The sequence below is a fragment of the Leuresthes tenuis genome, unplaced genomic scaffold (assembly GCF_036924035.1).
Source record: "Leuresthes tenuis unplaced genomic scaffold, fLeuTen1.0.hap1 SCAF_8, whole genome shotgun sequence".
NCBI lineage: Eukaryota > Metazoa > Chordata > Actinopteri > Atheriniformes > Atherinopsidae > Leuresthes > Leuresthes tenuis.
Genome location: NW_027325362.1, coordinates 18140156 through 18157015, shown reverse-complemented (window position 1 = coordinate 18157015; position 16860 = coordinate 18140156). Strand labels below are relative to the sequence as shown.

General features: G+C 41.5%; 2 protein-coding genes across 3 annotated transcripts in view; both read right to left on the bottom strand.

Annotated features, from left to right (window-relative positions):
• pde10a (phosphodiesterase 10A) overlaps positions 1 to 2492 on the bottom strand; it is a 60116-nt gene extending 57624 nt beyond the window's left edge. The window contains exons 1-2 of one of the 2 annotated variants that reach the window (XM_072391206.1): positions 2320 to 2492; positions 2040 to 2216 (exon numbers count right to left, since the gene is read on the bottom strand). In XM_072391206.1, the coding sequence (XP_072247307.1) occupies positions 2040 to 2112 (73 nt within the window). In that variant the 5' untranslated portion in view covers positions 2113 to 2216; positions 2320 to 2492. Of the gene's footprint in view, positions 1 to 2039; positions 2225 to 2319 lie in introns of those variants that run through there. The other variant, XM_072391207.1, reaches the window with a different exon arrangement.
• A 5087-nt stretch (positions 2493 to 7579) lies between these two features.
• On the bottom strand, positions 7580 to 10219 carry tbxtb (T-box transcription factor Tb). The gene is made up of 8 exons (XM_072390394.1): positions 10014 to 10219; positions 9669 to 9933; positions 9429 to 9563; positions 9212 to 9273; positions 9059 to 9120; positions 8778 to 8954; positions 8321 to 8453; positions 7580 to 7919 (listed from the first exon to the last, which is right to left on the bottom strand). Exons 1-8 carry the CDS (start codon positions 10217 to 10219, stop codon positions 7649 to 7651), a joined length of 1311 nt encoding a protein of 436 aa, XP_072246495.1. The 3' UTR covers positions 7580 to 7648.
• Positions 10220 to 16860: the final 6641 nt, after the last annotated feature.

Sequence of the window (16860 nt, the reverse complement as noted above, 5' to 3'; positions counted from 1 at the left end):
ATAAGGTTTCACAATCTTAACTTCAGAATTTTATGCTTTTCCCCAGAGAGGTAGCTTAGACATATATGGTACAATCATTCTTTAGTGCTATTGTTTTAATAAAACATTCAACTCAGGACCACTGGTCACTTTTTAGCTTATCTGCACCTTTCGTTAGGCGAACTGCATGTTTGTTGACGAGCTTTGACTGTTAACAGAAAATGAACAAAGCAAACCCTATTTTTCTTTTTTTTGCATTGAATGTAGATTGATTGAAGATGGTGTGATTTCAAGCCTCCAAGATAATTCAAATGAAGTGTAAGCTAATGCTAGCCATGGGCATCACGAATTTATAATAGTTGTCCACAGCCCTGGCATTTCCAAGCTTCCCACTCATTGTGTACATGAAAAGCAGTGCAAAATGCTGTAGCGTTATTTTGTTATCTCATCATTTGATGAAAGTTGAGTTTCAGGTTAAATGTAAATAAATCATATCAAGAAATTTTACTTCCTCTGTGCATTCTCCCCCTGTGCACCTTGAACACTGAATAATCTGGTGAAATAACTGCAAATGAGAATTCCCCATATCTGAGGGATATTTAACGGTATATGGAATATAGTGAGGGAGACATGGTTGTTTTGCTTCAAAGGTCAATGCAATTTTACATGATGTTGTGAGTCTGTATCAAATTTTATGTAGTCTATGTATGCCAACTGTATCTGTTTTTGTTTTAAAATATGGTTTATGATGCATTTTAATGTACTGGTTGTTACAGTGCTGCTCTGGCCAAATATTTTTTTGAAAATGAGATTTTACTTCTTAATGAGACTACCGTGTTAAATAAAGGAAAAGTATTAACTTAGTATGCAAGGCCCCGGGTCCTCAGACAGGACACTGTTAGAAGCGTTCACTATTCACACAACATAGCAGCAAATCAATCCCATCTTTACAAGCAATGAAACTCGTATCACTGACTGGACTAAGTTCAGGATTTGTGCCTCATTCTGAAGCTGGAAATTTAAGCATGTCCTGCGACCAACACTACTGTCACACAAATGTGACTCCATCAGGGACTGAGAGGAGATTATAAAATAGTAATCCCTAACAGAAATTGCTTTCTAGGTATAAAAATACTGGTAACACTTTACAGCGAGTGCCACACAATGAACAACAAAAAAAAAAAAAACACATATATATAAACAAGCTGATTTATATATTATATATATAATATATTAATGACTCAACAGTTTTTTATTAGTTAATCATCCATAAACCTATCATACAAGTTATCCTCATGAGTCACAGTTGACCAAACCTGCAATTCAACGCATTCACTGCTGATTGCTCTAACATCTGTCCTCTCAAGCAGGGCAAAATCTCACAGCGATTGGTTACATGGTAGTTCCTTGTAACTTAATTTGCTGGTTACCACAACATATCTGATGAGTTACTCAGCACTGTTTTTTTTAATCACTTCACCTTTACTTTGGTTTAGTTTCTATGCTCCCTCAAGAAAAGTTAAACTGATCAGTTACTCAATAGTTGCCCATAATCTTCATATTTATTCCTTTAACAGTGAATAAGACGCTTGATCCTTGTCAAATATCTTTAATCATCATTTTCTGACCACACTAATATTCACATACAGGTCATAAAACCGTCATTTGGTAAGTAATCATTATCTACAATACAGACCTGGATTTGGAGATATGAAGGAATCACAAATTTATAATAGTTCCCGATTCATTCCTTTTGTATGTAAATGTGTCCCCCTTTACCACCCCAAGTGTTACCAAAATACTTACTTAGGTTTAGATGTCACTGCTTGGAAACATGGCCATGTCATTGTTCACCTTTTAAACTCTGTGGGTTCCTCGAGTTAAAACAGCAGCAGTTATGCATTGGGATAGTACTGTAGGCTATGACCACGTCTTTGCTATGTAACTACAAATTAATGTTCTGTACAAATATCAGCATACAAAGGAATTTATCAAACAATCACATACACGCGGTCTGGCAGCTCAACTTTCAGACTGTCCTTTCGGATCACGACACCTACCTTGCTCGCTGCTTCGTGCGGGCGGAGATTCTCCCAAGCCCGGGTCGTCAGGACTTTTTCGTTTCTTCGACATTTGCTGCTCCCTGATCGGATGTTCGATCTACCCACCGCTGAGTCGATATCTGCTGATAACGGGAGACACCTTCAACCGGCGGGATATAAAACACATTCAACAGTCTGGGGGAGGCGAGAAGAGAAATGCGAATGAATCTCAGCCCCATTCATTCAGATCCCGTCTCTATTATGTTCCTTTTTCAGCGTGCTCTGCGCGCAAAGTTACCATGTGGTGGCCAACCGAGGATCTGTGGACACAGCTAGGCATGGAGTCGGTCAGCTCTTGATTCCCTAAGTAATCAGACAAGTTGATTCTTCTGGACGGTCCGGGGCTTTTTTTCCCTCTTGACAGATGATAAATACTTGCAGCTGAAGTGATTTTGTCGATCACGTGCGTCGCGGATTATGCTCGAACTGCGCTTGGATGGAAATTACGCACAGAGGGCAACTTGTTGATCAACGTCTATTTAAAAAAAGTGATTTCCGTCACTCCGGATGTGTTTAAAAAAAAATCATGTACGACGTTCAACATTCTATGAGGTGTTTTGCTTGAACGCTGTTCGGCGACGTCAGACTTCAAGTCTAATCAGGAATGGATGACGCACAGCCGACACAACGGGAACTCTTGGGTATCTTCAGGAGTAAAGGCCAGTGTAAGTGGAGACAATCAGGACGTATAGTCTTCCTGCTCAAGTACACCAAGCCTTGTGTCGCTTTGGCAACCTTTGAGCTCCGTGCAGGGTAGAAATGCTCCCCAGTTGCATTTGTAGAGGTGGGGGGAAATTTCTCCTCAGCGTAAAAGAAGAACAAGAGTACTACTGAAGTGGTGGCGATGGGGTGCGCGGTACTCTACCTGTCATTTTTACAACACAACCAGTCCAGCGATGAGGAGAAAACCCCGTCTGTGACAGGTCATGTGTAAACCATCCCAGTCCAAATGTTGGAGTGACATAGATAGAGTAAATACGCATTGTTTTATGAGGAGCAGTCTTGTATGAAGAGGTATGTTTTCACTTGAGAGTGCCTCAAAGCAATTTGAGAATTTAAACCGTGAAGAAATGCAGCAGGAGAATCTTGGCATTGCGCGCACTACAAAGGAGGCAATGACGCCACTTGTCTGGCTCTTACAATTGCTTAATGGTAGTTTTCCTTCCGTCCGACCCAATTCTGGAAGCCGGAGAATTGTTTTACTACAGCACGAAGGAACCGCGCTCGTTTGGAGCTTTTTAAGACATATCCAGCAGAATAAAACTGCACAGACCCTCTCAAATTATCTGTGACTTCTTCATTGTGACACATTCATGTTTGTATCAGAAGAGTCACAGATGGGTGCCTGACCCCATGCAGCTGAGCACCCCCCCCCCCCCCCCCTCCTCCCATTTGATGATTTATTTATGAACGCTCCCGGGTCAGGGGATCATATTCCATTCACTACATCTGGTTTAGTTTTCCACTGCATCACCTATACTATTTCACCCCAAAATGACAATACTTGGATGTTCGGGGCGAATGCTACACAAATGAAAAAGCTCGGTTCCTTGCAGCGAGCTGCGGTCGCATTCATCCATCTGACGCTGGTATTTCGTGGTATTTTCTGAAGGTAAACACGCCTTTCTACCCCCCCTCCCTAGTCCCTCATTCTCTGCAGCTGCTGACGTCAAGACATGCTTGCGTCAATGCTCCCTGCTTTGACAGAGAGCTTTTTTTCATTGGGATCATAATGGGATTATTAGGCTTAGAGAAATACCCTGCCTTCCTGGCTTTTATGGATTTTTTTCATAAATGCCCCATTTTCTTTTCTTGCTTTGAATATTATTCCTTATAATAAGAAAAAGACATGAGACACGTAATTGGCTTTTACAGCACGGACCGAGTGTCTTCCATAATCTGATGATGATGTAGCTGTTTCCTTTGGCTTTCTGAGTCTCTAACGGCAATGAGCATAAATCTCGAAAGAACATGTTCGAATGCATCATTTTATTTGGGGCACGAACGCCATAACATCGTGATCATTATGGACTTCAATCTGCAATAAAACCAAGAAAGTTACAGCCTGTAATCAACACTGATATGTATTAGCTGTACTAACCGGGCAGATCGTTTCAGCTGAGCTGGACTGATGTTGAGATGAATAGAAACACGAGTGAATCAGGGATTTTTGTATTTAATTGAGCAGATTAAATGTCTGTTCCATCCTGTTAGACTGTGGTTGCTGTGTGCACGCAGGAAAAGGAAGGGGGGGTTTGTCATGATGTCCTTATATACTGACCTTGATCCCCTGAGCTGAATGGGCTCTTGTGCCTCTTTGCTGGCCTTGCTTCTTTTTTCTTTTCAGTCATAATGCTTCTTTTCACACTTCCTCATCTCTCTCAGATGCTCCTCACTTTGTGTTACACTTTCTTTAACATTCACACAGAATGCCTCTGCAGACATTGGTGTTGCCGAGTATTCCCTTTAGGTTACAGTGCTGTTCTTCTTGAGGGTTTTTAAGAAATAAAATGGGTCCATAGAGAGCTTTGCCAGCCTCTAAAACCTGAAGGAATACAAAATAAAGAAATAAATGTCATAATGTGACACTGAGAATCTGAACACCTGAACAGCTTTTTCCCCCAGGCCATCACCCTCATAAACAAACCATCCCAGTCACCCCCACCATTCCCAAAGAGAATTTAAATAATAGTTGCACACACCCCCATCTCTGTATGCACATCCATGTAAATATCCACTTCTTGTCTATAATATTTATTCCTGCCATCTTGTATATATTTCTCAATGTGGACATCTCATTCTGTACATATCCCACCTCAATTGTGTATATTTTTTTCAAAGGCACAACTTTTTTACTTGCTTCTTACTTTTTTAAACTCTTATTTAATGTTCTGTGGTGCTGTTACACCAGATCAAATTCCTGTGTACGTTGTACATTTGGCAAATAAAGAGATTCTGAATTTAAAGCAGTTCCTTTCGATGCACTACTCTACTCCTGTAGCTCAGCTGAGATGGGAGCTATAACAGCAACCTGATGGGCTTTGTCATTAGTCAAACTAAGTTCCTACACATGTAGGAAATACACTGCCCCAACATCACACCAAAACATTTGGTGGCAGATTAACTGAAACAACTTTACATTATTGATTCGCCTCTCTAGAACTTTACTGTACCCGACCATCTCCACCTAGAGACAGATGGATTAACAGAAATGTTTGCTGAGTCACTTGTGGCCACATAAGGTCCGTGATCAACAGCATTACAAAGTGGATTATCCTCTGCACGATGTCCATCCAGTGACAACCCTGGAGTTTATTCTATACTTGATTCATAAGTAATAATTCTGTGCAGTAGGTGAAACATTTCATGAAACAGACGCCTGATTGGTGGAGTCCTGACTGTCATCAGAAAGTAAGGAATATCATTTACCTGTTACATGACAGTAATGCTAGCTGCGGCTTGGATGGTTTCTATCAAAGCTATTTTGTCTTGAACTGAGCAACCAAACTAAGAGCTATGACTATTTCTGTTAAAGATTGCCGGGTTAGATTGAAGGAAGCTGTAATTGTAGGCAGCCTGAGAGGCCGGGCTGACCGGAAGACCTTTGCTCACAACTTTAGGCATGATTGACCTTAAAACTTGTAGAAGCTTCTCATTTCAATGTTTTGACCAAAAGTCGACAGGGATAAGACCTGTTCATACTGTATGGGTGCGTATAAGTGCTGAGGCGATATCCTGACTGCAGACGGAAGAAAGAAGTTCTAAGAATTTTGTTGTTAGTTCTATGTCGTGATCAGTTCCAATATAAGGAACACAGATGATGTCAAATTTCATTGAATGTCCAGTTGTTGATGAGCACCATCAACCAAACATCACACTGAGGTGTGTCCTGAGGCCGTTTTTATGTCATACATTCATATTTAACTAACAAAACAAATTAATGGGCAAGCACCATGAAAGGGTGCTGAAAAACAGTGATAGAGCAGAGAGCAGTTCTGTACATTTAAGGCAAACGTATGGGCAAAAATTGATGCTTATAAGTGTACATGTTGGTGGAGAATATCGAATGTGTATTCTGAAATATATCATTTCTGCAACTTCATATCACAACGAATATTAGTGTAAGTAATCAGCAGAGGAAGCTTGATCGTGTTACAAATGAGTAAGAGTTCTTAAACCTTATGGTAGTGGTTTCTTATAAAAACGTATGGAGTTCACACTCTGAGCCAGAAACCTCCAAGAAAAACACGCTTACGCTCTCATGAGCAGCACACACAGTTTCATTTGAGCCTCTGTTCTTAAAGAAAATCTCGGCATTCTTTTTTTCCTCCTGATACATCAAACAAATCGAAAATCTTGAACTGGGTTCAGTTCGTTGTGGGGATATATACAGAATATTATATATCTCGGTTGGCAAATATTTCTATTTTCTTAAAGGCAACATTTTAAAAAAGAAAGTGAACAAAGTAACTGTCTCTTAATCGACTGTGAATGTAGAAGTTTTATGGTGGTTTCTATTAGTCAAAGATTTGATCCGGTTAGCTCACAGGGCCTCCTCTTAATGGAAACAGTTTAGCAAAAGAAATACCATAAAGTCTTATTCGTCAATAACTTCAGGCTCCAACTAATTCTCCTCATGAACTTTACATGCAGGGACGCAGAAACGTACGGAATAGTTCAGTCATCAGTGTGGTTAGTTTTACTGAAGCACTGTGTGGAGGTGTGATTAGTTCAAACAATAAATGGCCCCAGTGAAAATGCTTCCCCATCTCTGAATTGAATTAATATTCAAATGAAACAAAGAGCACTAAAGTCAAACTGTCTTTGGTTGGCAAAACGCTGCCATTAAAATAAATGAACCCTCCCTAAAATTGAAAACTGAAATACATTTAAAAAAAGCCATTTTCAGGTGAGCTATAAGGCTGATTTATGTTACTGAGGGTGCAGCTGTGTTGCTCATTCTGGAAATACGGTGGCGTCCATCCGGGGGGGATGACAGTGGACGGCTTAAACAAAGAGCAGCAGGAAGTGAAGGACAGACAGGTGAGGCGTGTTTTTTTTAATGACATAGAAAGTTGTGTACCATCTGCATAGCAGGATACTGTGACCTGACATACAATCTCAAACAGCAATGTTATGGTACAAAAAGCTTCCACTTACAGCATCTATTTACAGTCTGTAAACTTTAAATGCTATGTCATTTACACTATACACATTTCCTATACTACTTTTTCAGATGCACATTGTTATTCACTTACTGCTCTGAATTAGACTTTTGCTTAATATAAGCAGATCACAAGCAGGCCTTTTGCTTCTTTACTGGCAACCAGATATTTACTTGGATGCTAATTTGAGCCTTTACTTCTTCCCCTAAAAGGGGGGAAAGTCTCGAGGGTGCGAACATCCTGAATTAATAAAGAGCTGAAGAGTGAGTTTTATTTGGGAAATGCGTGTCTGGATTGAATGAAACCTAAATCACTTGGGGGGGGGGGGTTGATTCTCTCTAAAAAGTCAAATCAAACATCCTGCAGACATGCGCCCTCTCTCAGCTTGCACAGATATTTCCATCAAAGAGACGGAGGGGTTACTGGGGTCCAGGCTGAAGGCAGTCGGCCATGGGGGGAGGCGTCATACTGAGCGGCATCGTGCACCTCTGTGGCTGAGCTGCTGTCGTACATGGGAGAGCCAGAGGGGGGCACTGTGACAGAGTGAGACAGGCTGGGATAGTGGCTGCCGGACCCACGGAGGAACTGGGAGCCCAGGCAACCGTTAATCCCCCCATTCTGGGGCACTGGAGTCAGGGGTGAGTTACTCACAGACCACAGGCTGGTGTACTGACTGTACAGAGAGACAGACAGAAAACTTCTTCTTTAGGATGTTTTAGAAGAAACACTCAAATGCAACATTTCAAACATGCAAAAATACAGTAAAAAAAAAAAAAAAGATTTCCATGAACTCTGGTTTCTTAATTTCAATTAATTTGTTCTGTCGGTGCAATTGTTAATCTTAAGGTTTGTATGTTTCATTTTCATTTGATGTTATTTGTAACGCTCTACTCCTTGCTGACTGTTTGTTTTGTACAGTTTTTCAGCGTCTGTTTTGACATTAAAATCAAGATGAAATGAGACATTTGTGGAGAAACTATCAAAATCATTTGAAAGATCTTTCATTTAAATGTTTTGTCTCGCTGATATTTCTATGCAGATCCGCTAGAAATAGACAAACCAAGCATCCCAAACCTAGAATTTGCACCGGAGGCAGAGTTGTGGGCCATGGGCATCATGCTGGAGTGTGCCGGCATCTGAAGACCGGACCAGTTATCGTGGCTGCTGAGCATCGACAGACAGGATGACGAGTTATCAGAGTAACCGGCTGCAACACAAACACAGACACTGAGATCGAGTGTATTCAGTTAGATTTGTCAGAAACCAAATCGTGTCATTGGTTGCATTCACATTATATTGCAGGATGTGACACCCTAATATCAGTATGACAGTTGAGGTAAATCTCCTGCAGTCGTTGTGAGAAGCCAAACAATTTACTGCTCTGTGGCTCCACTCCACACAAAAGCCAGAGGAATGCACAACATTCCCAACTCAGCAGCATTTGTTTGACTTTCTTGTTAATAGTTGGGGGAGAAGGAAGTGTGGCGTTTCTTGGATGCGTGAGGGTAAAGAGGAGGAGGTGGACACCCACTGGGCGAGCTGGTCCGATGGGCGTAAGGGCTGGTGTAAGGAGTAGAGCGGTGGTTCCTCAGGGTGGAGTAGCGCTCGCAGCCGTGAGACGGCGAGAGGGAGATGGAACTCCCAAACTGGCTGTGAGGACTGGCAGGAGGGCAGAGGGCGCCTGTGCCTGGAATAAACCAGCTGCTCACTGGCCCCACAGAGGAGAGGAGACATAACCAGACTAAATTAGCACCGTAAAACGCTTTCAAGTTTAACAGGAAGCCGTACAAATTCACAACAGTTTAAACTTACATTGAGAATAACTAGACTGGTGGTTTTCATTTGCATCTTCCCTCATGTCTTTGCCGTCACTTCTGCAGAGATAAAGCCTGGTTTATTTTGACCATTGTGTTTTTTTACATCAATGCTCCGTTGAAATCAAATCCCAGCTTCGTGTGTTCTTACCTCTCCTTTGCATCTAGAAAGGCCTTGGCAAATGGGTTGTACTTAATTTTCAGTGCTGTTATCTAAAATCAAACGACACAAAAACACAAGACCTGGGATCACAGAGCAAAGAATCAAAGAGTGCGTAAATTACGCGCGTCTTTTACGCACCCAGGCCAAACTTTGTCGCATCCACGGTGTCTGCTGTCAAACTAAAACTAAACGTGAAGTCACTGACCTCTTCGTTCTGGTACGCAGTCACAGCAATGAACTGGGTCTCCGGGAAGGAGTGGCTGGTGATCATCCTCCGCGGACCTCCGACGCGCACGATGTGGATGCGTGGCTCGTACTTGTGCAAGGAGTTTAGCATGATCTTTAAAACACAACAGCGGTTATTCGATATGGCCGAGTCGTAACTTCTACTTGCATTTCAGTTTTAAATGAAAGCCTATGCACATGCAAACACTTCCCCGCTTACCTGACCTCCGCCGTTGAGTTTGTTTGTGAGTTTGACTTTGCTGAAGGAGACGGGAGCTTTCATCCAGTGCGCTCCGAAGTTTGGAGAGTCTGGGTGGATGTACACGCAGCTGGGAGTCTGGGGCTCGGGTTTGCCTCCAGGCACCCACTCCCCGTTCACATATTTCCACCTGTGATTGTCCGCTGAGGCGAAGTCCAGCAAGAAAGAATACATAGCGTTCGGGTCCAAACCGGACACGTTCACTTTCAGAACCGGAAACATGCGCCTTCAGAAAAAAACGCGACAAAAAAACTTAGGCAACTATCCATCTATCTCGATATACAATTTGTGCGCGCGCAAGCTTACCTGCCATTCTTTGTAACTATCATCTCATTTGTCAGCTCCTTAAACTTTTGCCACAGCTCGCTCTCATCCAAGGACACTTTGAGCTCCCTCTCCGTGGGGTCGCCCTTCTCGCTGCCCACCTGCAGCTCACTCTCCACCGCACTGAGGAGGTGATCCACCCGGTACTGAACGGCCTTGCTGGGACACTCGCCAGCGCCTGTCGCCATCGTGTCCAACAGCTCCAGGGATGTCCAGTTGCCAATACAAGGTTTATTCAAGGTCCTTTAGCCGCTCCTTAGAAACCTCTTTCCGCCCTTTGGGTGCAAACAAAGACAACTTTTATCTCAGGACACTGACCATTAGGAGGAGCTTCAGAATATATAGGCTGAAGAGAAGCTCCATCTCAGAATGACTGTTTCGGAGCAGAGATGGTTGGCTCGCCTCCTCTTTGATCTTTGCGGGCTTGTCACCCATTGGCTGGGAGCGGCCATATCATTGAGGCCCACAGGATGACAGCGATTTGAATAAGGCAGTTTAACCTTCTTTATTACATCAACCTGTAAATATTGACACTTAGATCAAAGCCACACCTGCAGCAGGCTGAGCCCGGCCGGTCTCCTGCATTACAGGAGGTTTTAGCGCAGATTCGTGTCTTATTTTCTAGAGAGAAATTTCGCCCAGTTTTATGTTAAATTAAATGCAATACAGTGACACAAACCAAGCGGCGCCTGCTTGTTTATACCAGCACCATCAGTGATTGAGTAACTAATTATAAGAATTAACAAAACTTTAAACGAACTGTGCGACAATAACATGTTTGGAGTGATTAAACAAACTGTAAATGTAGATGACTGTAAATGAGTAACCTTTATGTATCAACCACTGTCACAGTTAAGTTTCAGTTATTTATAGAATCATTTTTATTTCAGACAACCCACAGAGTAAAGTTATATACACGTTACACTATATTATATAACAAAAAATAATAATCACTGTGTTAGAATTTAACACAGTGTTACTGTAATGTTTGTCTTATTTTTTTTGTGCATGTAAGCTGAGAAAGAGCCATGCTTTTGACGTAAAGAAGAAGGAAGTCTTTACGTCTTTAAAACTTAAAAAGAACTTTAAAAAGATACGAGACAAAGCTGGATCCAAAAACTGAACTGATAACCGACAAAAAAAGAGCAAGCATTCGCAGAATTCTGTCTAGTTTTTCCACTGCTCACAACCAGTCAAGTGTTTGTGTGTGGAAGCAAAGAAATATATGATTAAAGAGGGGGCATTTTGTACAAACTTGAATCCACTGATAAACACTTGTATCTCATTATAATTTCATAACACATCTTCAGCGTCAGGTGTCTTATAACAGCCAACCGCCGTGTCCTAAATCAAAGCCTCAAAACTTTGATGGCTGCCAATAAAAACACCCACACATGCATGACAACAAGTGACAATTAAGCTTTTGTCTCTCTCAAAAAGGAATATATATAAAAAAGTTTTGCATATTTGCTCTGATGGACCAGACAGAGGTCATCCTGCTCAGGTGGGGACATGTTGGTTGGTAATTCCGGGCACTTCTTGGGTGTTTTGGAGAGCAAATAGGTGACTGTTTGGTTTGACTTTTGTTCCTTTGTTTTAAGTCAATGAGTGGAAGCACGCGTGAGGAGAGAAAAGGAAAAACACTGCGACCGATAACAATGAAACATATGAAATAGTTCAAATCCAAGTAGCACAGTAGTGCTATTCTCACAAATAACTACTGTGTGCGGGTGACTCTGTTGCTATGGTAGGTCCCTAGAAATAAATAATAAAAACAAATATTAAAAGCAGATCATGTGTGACAGCTGTGTGTCAGCTTCCATAGAGCTCTGTGGTGTTGTGTTGTGGTCGGTTTGTGTTACTAACCAAAACTTGGAAGCCTCGCTCTTCCTGCCAGCCTGTCTCTCTGGCCAGCAGTCTGGACCAAGAGTTCTCAGCAAGCCGAGAAAAACAAACCCAACTCAGTTTAAAGAGCAGTTAAAAGATTTTCTGTCTTCATGGTACTGAATGTTACATAAAAGCAGAGAAAAAGGTGAAATTATCCATGTCAAAGCATCATATCCTCTGTGTTTTGTGTGTGTAGCTGAATTCTCACGCGCTGTACGAAAAGACCTGTTGGCTAGAGAAAGATCATACCTTTTTCTCAGATGTCACAAGTACATCTCTGCTTTCCGTCTTTCCTCAGAAAACTCAGGGGAATGAGAACATGATAGTTTGCCCCTATTAATTCATGCAGCACTGTCACAACAGCAGCTAAAAGGCAAATAATGGCTGACTTACCAAGTCAGCCATGCTGCTCTGTAAGATCCTCATAAATGTAGGCTGCAAAGTTTAAGTGTGGGGGCTTTTATCTGTGGGTGGCACACTACATTTATTTATGATTTCCTCATCCATTAATCACTTTGTAATCTAAGAAGACATCCCTTTGCATATAAGCTGAAGTTACTATGGTGTAGAAGTCTTGGGTGTCATAACCAGTGTCACTTCCCACAGTACTGGTGTCCCTTTTGGCACCTATCTCTTCTTCTTCAACACCCCACCTAGTTGCAAGTTTGCAGCACTGTGATCTAACTTTATTAATCTATAGGGTGCTATAGAACGTCCCCAGGGTCCTCAGAGGTGCAACTCAAATGAAGCTCAGACAACACACTGAAGCGTGGACTGACTCAGTCCTGAGTAGTATGAGATATAAATGATCTTAACATGTGTGAACCTGATAACCGTAAATCACACGGCTACTTTTAATTTCAGTTAAAAGAGAAAAAGGCTGGCGAAAGGGCAAGGGTAAATTTGTATAGCCTATGAAAGAATAATTTCAAAGAATTTGACATTTGTGCATCTGGATAAAGTTTCTGCATGGGATGGGACAAGGCAAAAGATGAGTGTTCAGTATCTGGTGTTAGCATTTAGTCACAATAGTAAGGATAAGTCACATCTGTGAAGGAACCCCTCGTGCAAAATACATGTTTTGGAACATGTGCTGCTGCAGCAAGACAATATAATACCTGGTTGGGATTATCTATCTGAACAAGATAGAATTTAATTATGTAATTACTCAAATTACTGTCACACACACACAGAAAATTGCTCATACTTAATTTTTAGGGGAATTACTCTTATGGGTTGGCACCGTGAGGATGTCAACAGGAGTGACAGGTCTCTCCAGCAGCAGATTTCAGCACAGGGTTGTGGTGAGTAATGCTCCTGCATGCCTCTTAGCTTTGACCAGTCTGTTTGCCTTCCCCAGCTTTCCTTCGAGCCAGGCTCATCCCCTGTTTGCTTAGGCCCATTTTGACACAGAGGTGAGACAAAAAATGAGTCTGCATGCTTACCCATATATGCTCATCTGAGCATAACCTCTTCTCCGGGTCCCTCACTTTTCTCTTTAGAAGCTTTTCCGCTAATCATCGATATTCTTAATCCTCTAGAATATCTGGCCTCTGAAATGTATACATTCATAATTTCATCCACTAACATGTCTCTTTTTTGGCATTGGGATTTATTAAGAAATAAGCTTCTCTTAACTCTGCACTATGGTTTATCATTTAATTATTTAGGAGAAACATTTTTATATATTCTTCTATATTCTATCACAAATTAACGTTCCATCCAGATGTTTTTGTACCTGCACAGCCATCAGAGGATAAGTGTGGCCTCAAAACTGTCTCACAAAAGTTTGCAAAACTGGCAACCCTAATCTGTTTAGTGGTGTCCCCAGACAAACATTTCTCTTTTTGCGAATATGATTACAGTATCACAGAATGTCATGAAACTATCACAAAAGGAGTGATTATCATCTTTAACAGGGGAACGAGTCCATGTTTGGATGAGGGGGGTTTAGTGGGATAAACAGAAGATATAATCTCTCTTAGGGTTTAATTACAGTACCACGCAGGCATTCAACTGCGTCGCTCTCTCCAAAAGCTTAATGAAGGATTTTTGATTTTCAAACAATGCAGACAGGCTTACATGCAGTCTTTCAAAAAGCTAACAGCGCACAGCCCTGGGAGACGATTCTATCTATAGTTCAAATGTTAACCGGTTTAGCATTAGCTAGAGCTAACTTGCTAAGTTGCAACTACTTCAGGTGGCAACAAAACTACTGACAAATTAAATATAAAAATTGTTTTATTGCTTTTGTGGTTAGCAACAGGCTATTCAGTATGTATAGCATTCGTGATTTTTTGTTTATATTTATCAACCACTGCAAGCAAATTAAACAAATTGTAAATATTTTATTGAATTGTGTATTGATCACGTGATGAACACTGAGGAAATACAGTATATAATCTGTTTGGAGTGAACCTCTGAATAATCTAAGTTTGTGGGGCCAAAGCCAAAGTTGCGTTTTCCTCTCACTGCCCATGTTAAATGGAATTTAATGGATTTGTGGTTTAAATCTTGAGAGATAATTGATCACTTTCGTCCTTCTCTCGGCTGAAATCAAAGATCTGCCCCATTGGAAAGCAGATGCTTGCTCTAATAAACAAAACACAAAGGTAGATAGTGAAAACGTGTCCATTTCATATACAGCTGGACTGGTAAAGTCCATTTACAGGAATTCTTGGTGTAATCCAAACAGAAAATGTGTCATTCCGTTACACTTAAAAACATCTTTCATCTTCGCCTGGTTAACTGGCCTTCTGTGATGTTGTGACCTGCCCGCAAAACGTGGTGTTGTTAATATATTCCTAATGGTGTGTTACTTCTCAAGAGTAGCCATAGTATGGTTCAGCTCACACCCGATAACACTGCACACTCGGGTGACAACACACTTTGTCTGCTGGGTGCAAACTGGCTCCAGGGAGGACTCCTTAGCAAGGGAGCGTTTACTCACAAGACAGTGCAGCAGGTAACAGATCTATACAAACCCCATCAGCTGCAGAAGATGTAGGTGGATGAACATGGACATGAACCTGCATTCATACATGTTCAATACCAGTTCCGCCCTGTGGACAGGTGAGAAGGTAGAAGATTGAACTTGAAAAACTCCAAACAACTGAACTGTTTCTGTGCATGATCCCACAAAAAAATAAAAAGCTAGCAAGACAAGCCTTGTCTTATGTACACTTTCCACTCATTGAGATCAGTTAATAGTAATAGACGTGGTATGTTCTGGTCCATCTAATTTTGCAGACTGTAATGCATACTTGTGAAATTCAACATGTCGAAATGACCATGAGCAGATGGCCACAGAGATAGCAGATTACTGCATCAACTGTTCCATAAATCACAGCAGCTAATAAAAACATAAATAGCCACAAACCAGGGCAGGTTGGATGAAATGGCTCATTATTCAAAAACATAACCAAGGACTCCATATACGGCTTCATCTCTAATTGCTTTTATTTTGGGTATTTCTCACGGATGTGGGGAATGTGCTTATGGCCCAGCCGAGCTGTGGAGGCAGGAGGAGCTGCCGTCTCCTCATGTTTGCCTGTGGGACGATGGGATTTCACACCGGTGGAGAACTTGTCAGCTCAACCTTTAACTTTCTTACCGTCCCCAAGTCCATGTGCTGTCTCACGGAAGCGGCCTTCTACTAATATCACACTAAACAGACTTCATCCCTAATTAACAACGAGGCTGACAGCGATCAACACTGCTGCGTTAGACATTCACAACAAGTAAACACAAGACGTCGAGGGTGATGTGAGCAGGAGCGAAAGTTTACTTTTGCAATCAAAGTGAAAACAGCAACACAGAAGGAAATATAAAATTAGCTTGTTATGACGTAAAGAAGCTATGTGAGAGCGCTACAGTACAGAATAATGGGAGGGTTTATCTTATTGTCAAAGTTCTTTCAAGGCTTTTCTACAGTTTCCAAAATGTGGGCATAGCTTAAACAGTTGAAACACCTGAAATATCACCTGAAATAAAGTACTCAAGGCCTCATTAAAGTTTCTAGATGATGTAGCACGTGTAGTTAAGTTATGCATCAGGATGATACCTGAAAAACTGATAATGAGGGGAACCCCAATGCAACTTGAAGTCTAACAGGCTCTCAGATTATCTCAGCCTCTTTTGGTAAATGGACTGCTGTTTGCCTAACAACTCATAAACCTTTAAAAGAGAAGAAACTCTCCAAACAGTTGAACATCTGCTCGCTGTGCTGGCATGAAGTGACACCACTGGCCCAATTGCCATGTTTCTTTTGTAGTGGACATAATTACGACATTTCCCCCCCGGATAATGTTTGTAAGAGTCAGAGTGGCTGTCAGAGGAGCTGGGCTTCATCAACAGAAGGGTCAGATTGTGTTTGGTCATCTCACTTCTACGTGAGTTATCAGCTCTGTCCTGCAGGAGGGTCCATGCTGAACAAGCTTCCAGCGGTAAGGTCTGTTTGCTCTTAAATGGCGGGCAAACAAAGATGCAGAGAGCTCCATGTCCCTCCAGCACAACACTGGCTGTAGCCTGGAAATGTTCAACTCCAGACATACTGTTGGTCTTCTGGTATACAGGAAATATGCTAAGAATTCAACTGTGACTAGAAAACAAATGTTTCTGCTCATGTGGCGCCACTTGAGATATAACGAAACTGCATGTTCATAAGATCACACACTATGAAGTTTTTTTTTTAGATCAACAAGATGTTTTTCTCTTGTTCTGCACTGAGCCAACAGATCAGAGTCAAATCTAATTTGTATTGCAGTATACATATACATGTAAGCTTACATGTGGCCATTTCTACTGTTTCCTTTTAGTTTATTTTACTTATCAATATGGAGCTATTTACAAAAAAAGCAAGACTCATTTAACTTCGTAGTAGCTGCGGCGGCTGCTTGGTGTGCATATAAAATTCTTCAAAGAGTTTGTAAGTTTCACTCAG